This window comes from Medicago sativa, chromosome 7 (assembly GCF_051527215.1).
Source record: "Medicago sativa cultivar Bolivia chromosome 7, Bolivia_mono, whole genome shotgun sequence".
Classification (NCBI taxonomy): domain Eukaryota; kingdom Viridiplantae; phylum Streptophyta; class Magnoliopsida; order Fabales; family Fabaceae; genus Medicago; species Medicago sativa.
The window spans coordinates 33,175,368-33,193,099 of NC_140755.1; the positions used below are offsets into that span (position 1 = coordinate 33,175,368).

The following is a 17,732-nucleotide window of genomic DNA, read 5'->3' on the forward strand; positions in this document are numbered from 1 at the left end:
GAATGATACTGGACATGATAGATATATGCAGTTTAAGAAGACGCCATGATAGATATATGGTAAGTATCCTTCAAAAAAAAAAGATATATTGTAAGTATGACTAGTAAGAATAATTCGAAGTGGTAAGATTTGTATTGGAAATTTATCGTCATTCACTGGCAGGGATATCTCAATAAGCTTGCTATTGTATTTATGTTTATACCTTTCGTATTGGAGCATCGCTTCTATGGTCACAACAAAAACAATCAAGTATTATCTCATTAAGGTAGGGGTCACTTAAATGAATCCAGCGATCCCACAGTGTTCTGTCAAACATAATTTCATTCTTCAACTAATTTATCTCTATATCCTTCGTAATAGTTTCTCTTTTAGTTTTTCTAGAGTTATCCATGCCACTATTGATTTGACTACCCTCCATATGATCTACTCACCATACTACAGAATTCACAAGTCTTCTCTATACATGCCCAAACGACCTTAAGTCTAGTTTCTACCCTATTTTCTACTTTAGGTGCTACATCTACTACCTCTCTCTAATGTCCGTATTTTTTATTCGATCACATTTAGTCTTTTCACACATTTAATGTAACATCCTTGTCTCTGCTACACTTATTGAATGTTCGTGTTGGTTCTTTACCACCAAACACTATGTCTCGTACAACATCGTTGGTCTTACCGATGTCCGATAAAATTATCCCTGTAAAATAAGCATTACATTCGCATCACATTAAACACCCGAGACACTCCTCTATTTCAACCATCAAGGTTGGATTCGATGGTTTACATCCCCTTCTATTTCTCCGTCGTTTTGTACAATAGACCCAAGATATTTAAACTGTGTAACTTATGGTAGGATATGATGTCCAACTTTCACCTCTACGCTAAATATGCTTCTCCTTTTACTAAATTACATTCCATATAGTTTGTCTTGCTTCTACTCAAGCGAAAGTCATATGTTTCGAAGACTTGTCTCTAACCTCCCATTTAATTCTTCCTTTGACTCTTCATGTAGGAATATATCATCTATAAAAGCATATATCTTAGGTGCTCACTCTTGCACGTGTTTCGCTAGTACATCCAAAACTAAGTTGTAAAGATAAAGGATTATTGTTGAACCTTTGTGCAATAGGCATAAAATTGAATTGGTTTTCACTAACTTTCATTGCACCACTAAGATTATTTACCCCTAAATCCAAAACCTCTTGATTCTCCCAACATCTCTTTTTCTACTTTTCTAATATCCTAGACCATCTTGTCCCACATATCATTTGTGATTCCTTATATATATATATATATATATATATAATTTTTATGGTTTATCATTACGAAGCTTACAACTAATTCCCTATATTTTGCAAATAAAAAAGTCAATTCGTTTCTTCTTTCTTCTCCTTCTTATTAGATATCTAATTTTTAAATAAATTGCCCAAAAATTCATTGGTTAGACTTCTAATATCACTAATTTAGTTTGTTTCATGGTGAGTTTGGTATTAAATAATAAGAAAAAGCAGTTTAGTAAAGCATAAATATACGAAAATAGTTTATTCTCATCTCTTTTAATCTCTTAATCTTACTAATTTGCATATAATTTTTTTTTTTACAGAAACACTACATTAATGTTAATATTTTTTAAATAATCATTAGTTTTCAAAATTTAAGCATATCAACTTTCTCATATCGATATACATAAAATTTGATTTTGAAGACATAAGCACATAAATTCTACAATAAGTGCGGTATAAATATTTAACGGTATTTTGTGGAAATAATACAGTGATATTGATATTTTGAAAATAGTCACGAGTTTTCCAAATTTTATCACATCTACTATCACATATCGTTAATTAAAAAATTTCTTCTGCATATATAAGCATATAAAATTTTCAACAAGTGCGGTTTAAATATTTAATAGTGTTTTCAATATAAAATAAAAAGTTATTTAATAGAAACACTACATTGGTGTTGATATTTTGAAAATAACCACGAATTTCCAAAATTTTATCATATCGATTTTCTCATATATGTACATAAAAATTTATTTATGCTTATATAAGCACATAAAATCTGCAACGTGTGCGGTGTAAACATTGAACGATGTTTTACATATAAAACAAAAATTAATTCAATAACACTATATTAATGTTTATAATTTGGCAATATTAATGAGTTTCCACAATTTTATCATATCAACTTTCTCATAAATTTACATAAAAATTTGTTTTTGCAATAAAACGCATAAAATCTACAACATATGCGATGCAAACATTGAACGATGTTTTGCATATAAAATAAAAAGTTATTTAATTGAAACAAACTTTTTTTTTTGACAAAGGAAATTGCAGCAAGGCTGCAATTCCAGAATATATTGATGATAAAACGAGATATACAAGATTCAAAAAAGAGAGGGGGGACATAACACCAAAACCCTCAAAGGTTAATAAAACCTAAAGTTTGGTAAACCTATTAAGAGATAAAAATAGAGGGAGGTTGAAGTAAAAGACACGATACAAAATATAATTTTGATGATGTGTCAAAAAATTAAGAAGGGATAAGGTTGTATTTTTTATAGACATTAAGTTTCAGAATCAGATAATAGAAGACAATATATTTTTGTCAAAAAAAAAAAAAGAAGACAATATATTATTTTTTATTGTTAAAGTCAAGGGTATTTTTGGAATATAAGGTGTTAGGGCGTATGATAAAAAGAGTATTGAGAGTCTGACCTAGTTTCTACTCAAATTTCTTCGCTTCCATCCCTCTGATTCTGATCTCTGTGCATATACTTCATCTCGCTAGTGGCTTCCACGACTCTACGTCCTTCACTTCGTTTCATCCGTTCTTCATTCTCGATTTTCAATTCTTCGTCCTCTGTTATCAATATCAATGGCGGATGAGGAGGAGGAGAAGGATATCGTAAGCACTTTACCAGACGAGATTCTCTGTCATATTCTCTCTTTTCTCCAAACCAAACAAGCAAATGTCACAACCATTCTTTCCAAACGGTGGAAACATCTCTGGCTCTCAGTTCCCACTCTCTACTTCAAAAAAACTATAGGGGCCGACGAGAAAAACATTGATTTTCGATTTAACGACTTTGTATACTCAGTTTTGCTGTCCCGAGATGCTGCACTTCCTATTAAGACTTTCCGTCTCAAGGCACTATATGATTCTCCTGAACATCACTGCCCCGGTAACAGTATCACCATATGGCTCAACTTTGTGGTACCACGGGGTGTTGAATACCTTCATCTCTATGTGGGTAGAGTGGGTTTACAAAAATTACCCATTAGTATTGTAACATGCAAGACGCTTGTTGTTCTCAAGCTTTTTGGTTTCCGTATGGACGAGGGTTTTTCTTCAGTTCTAATTCCTTCTCTCAAAACTCTTCATTTGGAACGGTTTCGGTTCCCTGAACTTCGAGATTTTATGTTATTTCTAAAGGGTTGCCCAATCCTTGAGAATTTACTCATATATAATGTGCCATATGATCGTGAGGAATCTCTTACCTCTGAAGAATGGAAGAGCTTTTGCTTAAGTAACTTGATCCTAGCAGATATTAATTATGTTCATTCTTATTTTCCTTTGAAAGCGGTTCCGAATGTACACTCTCTGAGCTTTGAATTGGATCAGGTTTGTTTATGACACTTAGTATAGAATTGAATGGGAAAAATATATGTTTGCCCTAATTTCTAACAATTTGTCTTTGTACATATACTCTAGGATTTTTGCTGTGATGACTTCCTTCCTACTTTTCAAAATTTGACTCAGCTGGAGTTTGTTTCCTGCAATTTCAGTTTGAAATTCTTAATAGAAGTTCTCAACCACTGTATTTCAACCATCAAGGTTGGATTCGATGGTTTACATCCCCTTCTATTTCTCCGTCGTTTTGTACAATAGACCCAAGATATTTAAACTGTGTAACTTATGGTAGGATATGATGTCCAACTTTCACCTCTACGCTAAATATGCTTCTCCTTTTACTAAATTACATTCCATATAGTTTGTCTTGCTTCTACTCAAGCGAAAGTCATATGTTTCGAAGACTTGTCTCTAACCTCCCATTTAATTCTTCCTTTGACTCTTCATGTAGGAATATATCATCTATAAAAGCATATATCTTAGGTGCTCACTCTTGCACGTGTTTCGCTAGTACATCCAAAACTAAGTTGTAAAGATAAAGGATTATTGTTGAACCTTTGTGCAATAGGCATAAAATTGAATTGGTTTTCACTAACTTTCATTGCACCACTAAGATTATTTACCCCTAAATCCAAAACCTCTTGATTCTCCCAACATCTCTTTTTCTACTTTTCTAATATCCTAGACCATCTTGTCCCACATATCATTTGTGATTCCTTATATATATATATATATATATATATATAATTTTTATGGTTTATCATTACGAAGCTTACAACTAATTCCCTATATTTTGCAAATAAAAAAGTCAATTCGTTTCTTCTTTCTTCTCCTTCTTATTAGATATCTAATTTTTAAATAAATTGCCCAAAAATTCATTGGTTAGACTTCTAATATCACTAATTTAGTTTGTTTCATGGTGAGTTTGGTATTAAATAATAAGAAAAAGCAGTTTAGTAAAGCATAAATATACGAAAATAGTTTATTCTCATCTCTTTTAATCTCTTAATCTTACTAATTTGCATATAATTTTTTTTTTTACAGAAACACTACATTAATGTTAATATTTTTTAAATAATCATTAGTTTTCAAAATTTAAGCATATCAACTTTCTCATATCGATATACATAAAATTTGATTTTGAAGACATAAGCACATAAATTCTACAATAAGTGCGGTATAAATATTTAACGGTATTTTGTGGAAATAATACAGTGATATTGATATTTTGAAAATAGTCACGAGTTTTCCAAATTTTATCACATCTACTATCACATATCGTTAATTAAAAAATTTCTTCTGCATATATAAGCATATAAAATTTTCAACAAGTGCGGTTTAAATATTTAATAGTGTTTTCAATATAAAATAAAAAGTTATTTAATAGAAACACTACATTGGTGTTGATATTTTGAAAATAACCACGAATTTCCAAAATTTTATCATATCGATTTTCTCATATATGTACATAAAAATTTATTTATGCTTATATAAGCACATAAAATCTGCAACGTGTGCGGTGTAAACATTGAACGATGTTTTACATATAAAACAAAAATTAATTCAATAACACTATATTAATGTTTATAATTTGGCAATATTAATGAGTTTCCACAATTTTATCATATCAACTTTCTCATAAATTTACATAAAAATTTGTTTTTGCAATAAAACGCATAAAATCTACAACATATGCGATGCAAACATTGAACGATGTTTTGCATATAAAATAAAAAGTTATTTAATTGAAACAAACTTTTTTTTTTGACAAAGGAAATTGCAGCAAGGCTGCAATTCCAGAATATATTGATGATAAAACGAGATATACAAGATTCAAAAAAGAGAGGGGGGACATAACACCAAAACCCTCAAAGGTTAATAAAACCTAAAGTTTGGTAAACCTATTAAGAGATAAAAATAGAGGGAGGTTGAAGTAAAAGACACGATACAAAATATAATTTTGATGATGTGTCAAAAAATTAAGAAGGGATAAGGTTGTATTTTTTATAGACATTAAGTTTCAGAATCAGATAATAGAAGACAATATATTTTTGTCAAAAAAAAAAAAAGAAGACAATATATTATTTTTTATTGTTAAAGTCAAGGGTATTTTTGGAATATAAGGTGTTAGGGCGTATGATAAAAAGAGTATTGAGAGTCTGACCTAGTTTCTACTCAAATTTCTTCGCTTCCATCCCTCTGATTCTGATCTCTGTGCATATACTTCATCTCGCTAGTGGCTTCCACGACTCTACGTCCTTCACTTCGTTTCATCCGTTCTTCATTCTCGATTTTCAATTCTTCGTCCTCTGTTATCAATATCAATGGCGGATGAGGAGGAGGAGAAGGATATCGTAAGCACTTTACCAGACGAGATTCTCTGTCATATTCTCTCTTTTCTCCAAACCAAACAAGCAAATGTCACAACCATTCTTTCCAAACGGTGGAAACATCTCTGGCTCTCAGTTCCCACTCTCTACTTCAAAAAAACTATAGGGGCCGACGAGAAAAACATTGATTTTCGATTTAACGACTTTGTATACTCAGTTTTGCTGTCCCGAGATGCTGCACTTCCTATTAAGACTTTCCGTCTCAAGGCACTATATGATTCTCCTGAACATCACTGCCCCGGTAACAGTATCACCATATGGCTCAACTTTGTGGTACCACGGGGTGTTGAATACCTTCATCTCTATGTGGGTAGAGTGGGTTTACAAAAATTACCCATTAGTATTGTAACATGCAAGACGCTTGTTGTTCTCAAGCTTTTTGGTTTCCGTATGGACGAGGGTTTTTCTTCAGTTCTAATTCCTTCTCTCAAAACTCTTCATTTGGAACGGTTTCGGTTCCCTGAACTTCGAGATTTTATGTTATTTCTAAAGGGTTGCCCAATCCTTGAGAATTTACTCATATATAATGTGCCATATGATCGTGAGGAATCTCTTACCTCTGAAGAATGGAAGAGCTTTTGCTTAAGTAACTTGATCCTAGCAGATATTAATTATGTTCATTCTTATTTTCCTTTGAAAGCGGTTCCGAATGTACACTCTCTGAGCTTTGAATTGGATCAGGTTTGTTTATGACACTTAGTATAGAATTGAATGGGAAAAATATATGTTTGCCCTAATTTCTAACAATTTGTCTTTGTACATATACTCTAGGATTTTTGCTGTGATGACTTCCTTCCTACTTTTCAAAATTTGACTCAGCTGGAGTTTGTTTCCTGCAATTTCAGTTTGAAATTCTTAATAGAAGTTCTCAACCACTGTATTTCAACCATCAAGGTTGGATTCGATGGTTTACATCCCCTTCTATTTCTCCGTCGTTTTGTACAATAGACCCAAGATATTTAAACTGTGTAACTTATGGTAGGATATGATGTCCAACTTTCACCTCTACGCTAAATATGCTTCTCCTTTTACTAAATTACATTCCATATAGTTTGTCTTGCTTCTACTCAAGCGAAAGTCATATGTTTCGAAGACTTGTCTCTAACCTCCCATTTAATTCTTCCTTTGACTCTTCATGTAGGAATATATCATCTATAAAAGCATATATCTTAGGTGCTCACTCTTGCACGTGTTTCGCTAGTACATCCAAAACTAAGTTGTAAAGATAAAGGATTATTGTTGAACCTTTGTGCAATAGGCATAAAATTGAATTGGTTTTCACTAACTTTCATTGCACCACTAAGATTATTTACCCCTAAATCCAAAACCTCTTGATTCTCCCAACATCTCTTTTTCTACTTTTCTAATATCCTAGACCATCTTGTCCCACATATCATTTGTGATTCCTTATATATATATATATATATATATATATAATTTTTATGGTTTATCATTACGAAGCTTACAACTAATTCCCTATATTTTGCAAATAAAAAAGTCAATTCGTTTCTTCTTTCTTCTCCTTCTTATTAGATATCTAATTTTTAAATAAATTGCCCAAAAATTCATTGGTTAGACTTCTAATATCACTAATTTAGTTTGTTTCATGGTGAGTTTGGTATTAAATAATAAGAAAAAGCAGTTTAGTAAAGCATAAATATACGAAAATAGTTTATTCTCATCTCTTTTAATCTCTTAATCTTACTAATTTGCATATAATTTTTCTTTTACAGAAACACTACATTAATGTTAATATTTTTTAAATAATCATTAGTTTTCAAAATTTAAGCATATCAACTTTCTCATATCGATATACATAAAATTTGATTTTGAAGACATAAGCACATAAATTCTACAATAAGTGCGGTATAAATATTTAACGGTATTTTGTGGAAATAATACAGTGATATTGATATTTTGAAAATAGTCACGAGTTTTCCAAATTTTATCACATCTACTATCACATATCGTTAATTAAAAAATTTCTTCTGCATATATAAGCATATAAAATTTTCAACAAGTGCGGTTTAAATATTTAATAGTGTTTTCAATATAAAATAAAAAGTTATTTAATAGAAACACTACATTGGTGTTGATATTTTGAAAATAACCACGAATTTCCAAAATTTTATCATATCGATTTTCTCATATATGTACATAAAAATTTATTTATGCTTATATAAGCACATAAAATCTGCAACGTGTGCGGTGTAAACATTGAACGATGTTTTACATATAAAACAAAAATTAATTCAATAACACTATATTAATGTTTATAATTTGGCAATATTAATGAGTTTCCACAATTTTATCATATCAACTTTCTCATAAATTTACATAAAAATTTGTTTTTGCAATAAAACGCATAAAATCTACAACATATGCGATGCAAACATTGAACGATGTTTTGCATATAAAATAAAAAGTTATTTAATTGAAACAAACTTTTTTTTTTTACAAAGGAAATTGCAGCAAGGCTGCAATTCCAGAATATATTGATGATAAAACGAGATATACAAGATTCAAAAAAGAGAGGGGGGACATAACACCAAAACCCTCAAAGGTTAATAAAACCTAAAGTTTGGTAAACCTATTAAGAGATAAAAATAGAGGGAGGTTGAAGTAAAAGACACGATACAAAATATAATTTTGATGATGTGTCAAAAAATTAAGAAGGGATAAGGTTGTATTTTTTATAGACATTAAGTTTCAGAATCAGATAATAGAAGACAATATATTTTTGTCAAAAAAAAAAAAAGAAGACAATATATTATTTTTTATTGTTAAAGTCAAGGGTATTTTTGGAATATAAGGTGTTAGGGCGTATGATAAAAAGAGTATTGAGAGTCTGACCTAGTTTCTACTCAAATTTCTTCGCTTCCATCCCTCTGATTCTGATCTCTGTGCATATACTTCATCTCGCTAGTGGCTTCCACGACTCTACGTCCTTCACTTCGTTTCATCCGTTCTTCATTCTCGATTTTCAATTCTTCGTCCTCTGTTATCAATATCAATGGCGGATGAGGAGGAGGAGAAGGATATCGTAAGCACTTTACCAGACGAGATTCTCTGTCATATTCTCTCTTTTCTCCAAACCAAACAAGCAAATGTCACAACCATTCTTTCCAAACGGTGGAAACATCTCTGGCTCTCAGTTCCCACTCTCTACTTCAAAAAAACTATAGGGGCCGACGAGAAAAACATTGATTTTCGATTTAACGACTTTGTATACTCAGTTTTGCTGTCCCGAGATGCTGCACTTCCTATTAAGACTTTCCGTCTCAAGGCACTATATGATTCTCCTGAACATCACTGCCCCGGTAACAGTATCACCATATGGCTCAACTTTGTGGTACCACGGGGTGTTGAATACCTTCATCTCTATGTGGGTAGAGTGGGTTTACAAAAATTACCCATTAGTATTGTAACATGCAAGACGCTTGTTGTTCTCAAGCTTTTTGGTTTCCGTATGGACGAGGGTTTTTCTTCAGTTCTAATTCCTTCTCTCAAAACTCTTCATTTGGAACGGTTTCGGTTCCCTGAACTTCGAGATTTTATGTTATTTCTAAAGGGTTGCCCAATCCTTGAGAATTTACTCATATATAATGTGCCATATGATCGTGAGGAATCTCTTACCTCTGAAGAATGGAAGAGCTTTTGCTTAAGTAACTTGATCCTAGCAGATATTAATTATGTTCATTCTTATTTTCCTTTGAAAGCGGTTCCGAATGTACACTCTCTGAGCTTTGAATTGGATCAGGTTTGTTTATGACACTTAGTATAGAATTGAATGGGAAAAATATATGTTTGCCCTAATTTCTAACAATTTGTCTTTGTACATATACTCTAGGATTTTTGCTGTGATGACTTCCTTCCTACTTTTCAAAATTTGACTCAGCTGGAGTTTGTTTCCTGCAATTTCAGTTTGAAATTCTTAATAGAAGTTCTCAACCACTGTTCTAAACTTCGAAAGCTTAACCTTGATCTGGTTTGTTAAGGATAATATCTTATTTATTTATTCATTCACACTCTTCAAATTTGTGTTAAGCTTAACTCAACCCTATAAAATCAGCGTGTAGTTGATCAATTTCGTAGTCTCACACCTTTGTGTTTTAATTTAATTTTTGTGCATTATTAACAGATGGACGTGACATGGACTAGAGATGAGGAAGAAAAACGGGTAGACTCAGATGTTGTTCCACAATGCCTTTCATTACACCTTAGAACTTGCAATCTTCTTAACTTCATAGGCTTTCAATGTGAGTTTAGGGTAGCAAGGTATATTTTGAAGAATGCAATAGTCTTACAAACCATGAAAATCTGGAAGGCTGAACAGCTTGATGTAGGAAAAAAATTATCCTCATTTCCAAGGGCCTCTTCAACGTGTGAGCTTATAGTTTAAGATTATTCATGATCCATGTAAGCAATAGTCACTCTATCATTTTTAATTAGCTAATTAGCTTCTACTATGCAATGGCTAGATTTGGTTGTTTGAAGTAGAACTTTGATGTCATTAACCTTGTCTTTGGTGCATAAATTGAGGAAAAGTATTCCTTAAATCATCAAGTAATTTTATTTTCATTTGTTTATGACTTCATATACACATTTATTTTTAAGTAGTTGTAGGCTAAATTCTGATTTGATGCATAATCATATGGTAGGAGGGAGAGTGCAATTGTTCCAAAAAAAAAAAAAAAAAAAACGGTGCCTCAATGCATCTCAAATGATTCCTTACTTAACAACCTTTTCATGGTGTATTAATGTTGACTATCACATGAAAAGGATAACCTATATGTGTATTAACCTTTTCATTAGCGAGTGTTATGTCTAATTGATTGTATCTGTGTATTAACCTATCTTGACCGGAAAATTAATTTCTTAAATGAAATAGTATTGTGTATTTAAAGTTAACAAGGGATTGTAGGCAATCTAAAATCTTAAATATTATAATTACAAAGAACGAGCCTCAATGCATGGCTAATTGTAGCAATTCACACACGGGAGGGGGACATTGTTTTGTAGAGATCCCATGGGTTGCTGAGAATGTACTAGAAAGTACTAAAGGATAGGTTTGAGAAGTTATTTCTAATCACAACTGAAAAATTGGAAATGGAACTAGAGATGGGAACTTTTTCATTGTGAGACTGAGAATGACTTTATTAGTTTCATCCCGGAGAGTGATAAAAGAATAGGGTTTCAAGGGGGCTGAGTGTGAAAATTAGAGTTGGAATGGAGTTGCTGATGAGCATATATTTTGAACAAAGATGTTCGTCAAAAAATATCTGTGATGGTGTGGAATTTGTTTTAAAACAGGTTAGCAATAAAAGAAAGTCTACTGAATAGGGGAGCTATTCTGCGAGATATGAACTTATGTGCACTATCTGGGAACTGAGTCTGCACTGTCAAATGACAAAGCAGTTTGCAGGATTGGTAAATGGCACAAAGATAATGGAGCTACAGGTGATGACTTTGTGATATAACACAGGAGAAGGAAGACATTAACCAAATTGGTAGAATACTGCGGGGGGGTGTAAGGCTGTAGCACATATGTAGAATTGTTTGTACATAGGTGAACAAAGTGGAAAATATACAGACCTGGAATGTGAGGTTTTATACAGACCTGGAATGATAGTGGTTTAAGAGACTTGGAATAGATTTATTTATGGATGCTAGTTAAGAGACATCAGGCTATATTTATAATCACTAACCACTATCAAAATATAACTATCAGAATATAATTCTATTTTATCAATTAACTAAGCACGACATCAGAAGTAAAAAGATAAAATAGAATTTCGGTTATATATGATACATCGAGATGTATGCTGATGGATAAATTGTGATTAGATATTTAAGCAGTGTAATAATTTTTATTGTTTTAAGTATTTTTACACTTTTGGTTATAGGTTTAAATGTAGTTTTCCTTTAAATAAAAAACTTAAAATTTTGCCCTCTATCTTTAGGGAAATATGTTCTTTTGACCCTCTAACTTTAGGGGAATATACTTTTTTGGCCCTCTATCTTTAGGGAAATAAACACTTTTGGCCCTTTATCTTTAGAAAAAATTGTGATTTTGGCTCTCTGTTTTGAAACCTCTGGCGTCTTTTCAGCAGGTTTGCAACATTTTATAAAATTAAGAGGTAAAATTCTTATTTTTTGTTAGGGGGACAAAATTGCAACTTTTTAAAAGTTAAGGGGTCACAAATGCATTTCAGCCTTGTTTATATTATAAGAAAACATCAAAACCTAGAACTTGTTATGAAATTAATCTAAAATATTGTAAGATATTGTACAACATAGAAGAGTAGAGAGAAATAAATAAAGAGATAACAAAAGAGTATGTTGTATTACGTCTCAAGTGTGTGATTTACATTACAATATAAGTCTATTTATAGGATACAAATGAACAAGGGAATCATCAAAGCAATTAAGGACCACTAAACATACATTCAAAAATAGGGTTTATAGGAAGGTGGAAGATTAAGGATGGACATCCATTAAGTCTATTATTCATAACTCCCCCTTCGATGTCCATTAGGATATGCCTCGTTAAAACCTTACTAAGAAAAAATCCAATGGGAAAAAAATCTCATTGAAAGAAAAAGAGTACAATATCCGATATATCTGCCTCGTTAAAAACCTTACCACGAAAACTCAGTGGGAAAAAACCATGGTGAAGGGAAAAAGAGTGCAAGATATACTTATATCTCCCCCTCAACCAAAAAATCATCTCTGAGACGATGAAGATCAATCTTTGTATCATCTGTTCAAAAATTATGTTTGGGAGTGACTTTGTGAAAAAGGTCTACAAAATTATCACACGAACAAATATGTTGACGGCTTATATGATCACTCTTCTTAAGATCACCTTCTTTAAATTGAGCAAAGCACATGGTATCATATTCATATTCACTCTTCCGAAAGACAATTTGCAAGTTTCTTCTATGTATTCAATCATAGACCTCAACTAAACACATTCTCAACTTTCTTTATACAGCGCTAAAATTTTATTATGAGCCTGACACAAATAACCTGCATTTCACAAATCATAACATGAATAGTTAGCAAGATTTATTATTGTGTCTCGATTGAACTAAAATATGGTACTTCAGGACTAATTGGCTCTTCATTATTTACTCAAATTCTCAAGAAAAAAATTGTCTACATCTAATGACTTTACAATCATCCGAGGGCATAACAAATGCAATTTGTCCAATTTATAACCTTTTTAGCACATTTCTATATAAGCTTCATGATTCACAAAAAGTTCTATTTTCAAATAGTCAACTTGTTATCTCAAATAAATATATATCATTTCTACATATTTCATCTTAGTTTCTTTTCTTTGAGAAATCAACTTTCAAAAACTCTTCTGGAGTTCTCAGATTTATTTGCAAATGCAAAAATGATATCATTTTTATATTACTCTTTTAGAAAATATTCACTAAGAATATTATACAATATGTTTCTATATTTCAATTTGATTCAGTAATATCTTTGAGAATATGAAAAATATGCCTCAATAAAATTAATCCCTTCGGGGAATTTTATATAAAAATATCAAATGAGTCATATGAATATATTTTAACGCATCTTTCATATAATTTGAGCCTTTCATGTGCTAATGAACTTAATCAAGTATGATAAAGTTCTTGAATTCACTTCAGGTGAATATCAGTATAAAAATATATGTCTCTTAAAAATAAATGGTATACATTTACCTATTCACTTCAGGTGAACATATCAAACTATGTATATGTGTGTGTGTGTGTGTGTGTGTGTGTGTGTGTGTTACCATTCTAATTCCTTTTTCACGCGAAAAATCATATATATCCATTTAACTCTACACCTTCAAGTGTGCGGAATACAAGTCCAAACAAAGTCTGCTTTATGAAGCAAGATTGATTTCACTAGAATTGTCGCTTTTCATTTGTAAATATTTTCATTATCTATAACTTCAGTAGACTTTAACTCATGATCCTCATTATTACTTATCACATATAGCGCTGTATTATATGCAATAACACGTCAACGTTGACTTCATCTCGGTTCCATCTAATTCCATTGAGTTCTTTCATTCATGACATAATTTATTAATATTTCATAAGTTTCAGGTACCTGATTAGTTCTTCTGGAACCGAAAAAATCAATTATGTCAGAAAAGTCTTTTAGAGTTTCTATATCCTCGTTTGTGTTATCTTTCCTATAAGCTCATTTTCTTATTCGAGGCTTTTATATTTGGATCCGATTGATTTATCATGCTTCAGGCACGATTGAGACTCATTTGCAATATTAGATTATCCGACATGAAAATCTATTTCGTTTGGAGCACTAGCAGCTGATATTTGATTTTTTTTTTACCTTTTCAAATGAGTTATATCTTGAGGATCAAAATGAGACAATAATATTTCCTTTCAAATAATTTATTTGAACTTTAGGTTCGCATTTTCAGCTGCTTATTATCTCCTCCCTAATATTGGGAAAACTAATCCATCAATTGATAATCAGCCTACTGGGCTATAAATAAGTTGGCTCAGCACAATTAATGATAGATGTAGATTCAATCAAATATATTTTCCCAATATTCTCAAGATTTATCTTAGTGCATTATATTGGAACAATTGTGATATACACAACACATCAAAAATCCACTAGGATGAGAAATATTAGGTTGTTAACCTAAAACCAATGATAGATTAAGGGGAGGATTTATATATTGTAATGTGTTGGCTTGATGCAAATCAATTTCTTAACATACAAGATTATTGATTCTCAAAATAGAGTTTATAAGACATGGTCTCATAACCAAACTAGAGTTTATAAGGCGTGATCTTATAAGTATCAATTATACAATTAACTTTAGACGTCTAAAGAATGGATTTTGAAGTCCATTTTAATTAATGAGCATATGCTACCAGTTATTCAATATCAATTGACAAATGATACTTATCAAATGTTTTCTGAAAACTTCAGAAAATAAACTCTTAGTCAAATTTGTTGACATAATAATCTCACAAACTTTTGGTTGTGGATATACATGTGATCATTTAGTTGATGCATCGTTTCAAATCATATAATATCCTAGCGATTCACATGATCAGTGTACTGATTTAAATATCACCTCATATAAGTGAGAGACTCATTCTCTTTAATTGTCAACTTTCTGTGGGAGCTAGTAACACACGATAGTTACTAGATTGAAGAATCTTCTGACTCTTCAATATACATCAATTTTTTTTCAACAAGTTTTTGCATCATAATAAATCCGGGATAACCCACCCGGTCTTGCCAACGATAAATTTAATATAATTTGTAAACTTCTGGTTTACAATAATACGTTCTTTCATTGCACTAATAATATAATATATAAACTTCAGGTTTACAATAATATGTGTTTCCATTGAACTAATATAAGTGTAGTATAAATCATAGCTAAATTTTTTTTTTTCACTACACTTATTTTCTGCAGAGTATATCTCTTAATATAGAGATATTTAACATTTTTTTTCTTCAATATGATATCAATTTAGAATGATATCCTTGAAACGTAATAAATTTCTATGAAATTATCATATAATGCACTTCTGGATATCATATAATGCACTCTCAGTGCGTATTATTTTTTTTGGTCTTAAATGAAGTGGTAATCCACTGAAATTAAACTCACACACAACTGTGAGGTCCCGGGTCACGACGTCCGACCTTGCAATTTCAGAATTTTCCAATTGAGTTAGGACTTCTAGACTCTCAGTGCATAATTCTATTACTCCATATAACAATATATTTTCTCTTCTCGAGCCTTGAATATTTTTTTATTTATTTTTTACCATTAAATGTAATAATAAAATTAGTTTCTTTGTATCACTCATCTTAACATTTTTATAGAATTTTGCATAAGAAATATTTCATTTAGAAACAATATCCAACAGGCAAAACAATTACTTTGGAGGTAGAGAGATCGAACACGATTGACAAACAATATCCAACAAAATATACATAAATTATAGTGCTCCTTAGCGAGTTCAAGTTCTAGGATCAACACTTACTCGAAAACTCAAAATAGTATAGACATACTTTTTAGAATGAACCAATAATAAAAAAAAAAAAACCAATCCAACACAATATTGTTCTTAAATCTTAATCTATTAAAAAGAACAATAATGTCAAATTCACAACTATAATACTTACTATTTCATCATAAAAGAAATTATGTCGAGTACAAATTATAAGTGTCTAATGTGCAAAGATATGACATAGATGACGATACCTCTAATTTATACGCTTTCTGAGAACTCGTTAGTTGCAAAAATCATAATCATCATAAGTCATAATAAACTTTTACCCATCTTCGCATGTATCATATAAATTATAATTTATTTTTTTCGATTTTGCTACTCCAGGATCATATTCAAATTTGATTTTATTCAACTTATACGAAGATCAAATAGATCTCATATATTTGAATTGTGGTAAAAAACTCCATAAAAATTTATGAACAATAAGCAAGTAAAATCACAATTTTGCAATCATTCAAGTATGATTCAATATTAAATTTTAGTTCTTCAAGGGCTATATTCTAAATCTTCATAAACAATTATCAAGAGACTTCTTTATTTAAGCGATCCTTCTGGGATCATTAAAATAACAAATTAATTCTTTAAGAACTACATTACATTCTTAACTTATAACTCTTCAATCCATTTTTTTCTTTTTTCCAAAAGATAAAGTAGATCTTATTTTCAACCATAAATCTATCAACACCAAGTAATATCGTGAATTTTGCCATCCTGCGAAGATGTTTGATGTTAAATATTTAGTTCTTCAAGAACTATATATATCTCAAACCGTCATAAACAATGATAAAAATTTGATTGTTTGCAATCTTTAAGAGATGCTTTAAACTTTTTCTTTTTATGTTATTTAGGAATTATATTACACATGATCTTCATAACGTTCAAGAATAATTCTTTCCTTGGGCAATCCTTCAGGGATGCTTTAAACTAAAATTTTGTAGTCCTTCAGGAACACTAGATGTTAAATTACTAGTTCTTCATGAACCATATCTCAAATTTTCCTTAAATTATTAGTTCTTCCAGAACCATTTCTCAAATTTTCATAAATACTGATAAAAAAAAATTCCTTGTTTGAGCAATCCATCAAGATGCTTTAATATTAATAAAAATACTCTCGATACATCTTGAGGGATTGTAAGTTTAAAATATAGTTCCTCAATGATACTCAATACATCTTGATCATTTCTTTTCTTTTGAGATTAAAAAAACAATATTTTTTTTGGATAAACAGGGAGAGAGGACAAGCATCAAGAGGAAACACCGACATCCCAACTAGGTTGGCACCCCGGGGAACCTCCAAGCTGGTTATCGCATCACTCATATTATAGAAACATACACCATTTTTATGATTTGTCTACTTACTTGCAACTACTAAGAATCTTTTGTTGAAAACACAAAAACTTGATAAAAAAATTTGTTAGCGATCGATTTAGACAGAAATGAAGGATTCAAGTGAATATTTATAAATTCAATATCATGATATTGATAATTGTAAATAAAAATGGAGGAAATAAATTTGAAATCACGCTTATAAGAAAATCTAACTTTCATATGATTGAAAGGATGAACATTACCTATTTTCCTCATGGATTCAAGCGATTGCAAAATCAATTTCTAGAGCCATCAGACA

At 30.9% G+C, this 17,732-nt stretch overlaps 3 protein-coding genes across 3 annotated transcripts; all 3 read left to right on the plus strand.

Annotated features, from left to right (window-relative positions):
* Positions 1-2,881: 2,881 nt before the first annotated feature.
* On the plus strand, positions 2,882-3,897 carry LOC146905760 (F-box/LRR-repeat protein At4g14096-like). Its single transcript, XM_085728633.1, has 2 exons — positions 2,882-3,630; positions 3,721-3,897. Exons 1-2 carry the CDS (start codon positions 2,884-2,886, stop codon positions 3,895-3,897), a joined length of 924 nt encoding a protein of 307 aa, XP_085584759.1. The 5' UTR covers positions 2,882-2,883.
* Positions 3,898-5,961: 2,064 nt separating this feature from the next.
* On the plus strand, positions 5,962-6,977 carry LOC146905761 (F-box/LRR-repeat protein At4g14096-like). Its single transcript, XM_085728634.1, has 2 exons — positions 5,962-6,710; positions 6,801-6,977. Exons 1-2 carry the CDS (start codon positions 5,964-5,966, stop codon positions 6,975-6,977), a joined length of 924 nt encoding a protein of 307 aa, XP_085584760.1. The 5' UTR covers positions 5,962-5,963.
* A 2,063-nt stretch (positions 6,978-9,040) lies between these two features.
* On the plus strand, positions 9,041-10,431 carry LOC146905762 (putative F-box/FBD/LRR-repeat protein At5g22670). The gene is made up of 3 exons (XM_085728635.1): positions 9,041-9,789; positions 9,880-10,017; positions 10,171-10,431. The coding sequence occupies exons 1-3, from the start codon at positions 9,043-9,045 to the stop codon at positions 10,429-10,431; spliced, it is 1,146 nt and encodes a 381-aa protein (XP_085584761.1). The 5' UTR covers positions 9,041-9,042.
* Positions 10,432-17,732: the final 7,301 nt, after the last annotated feature.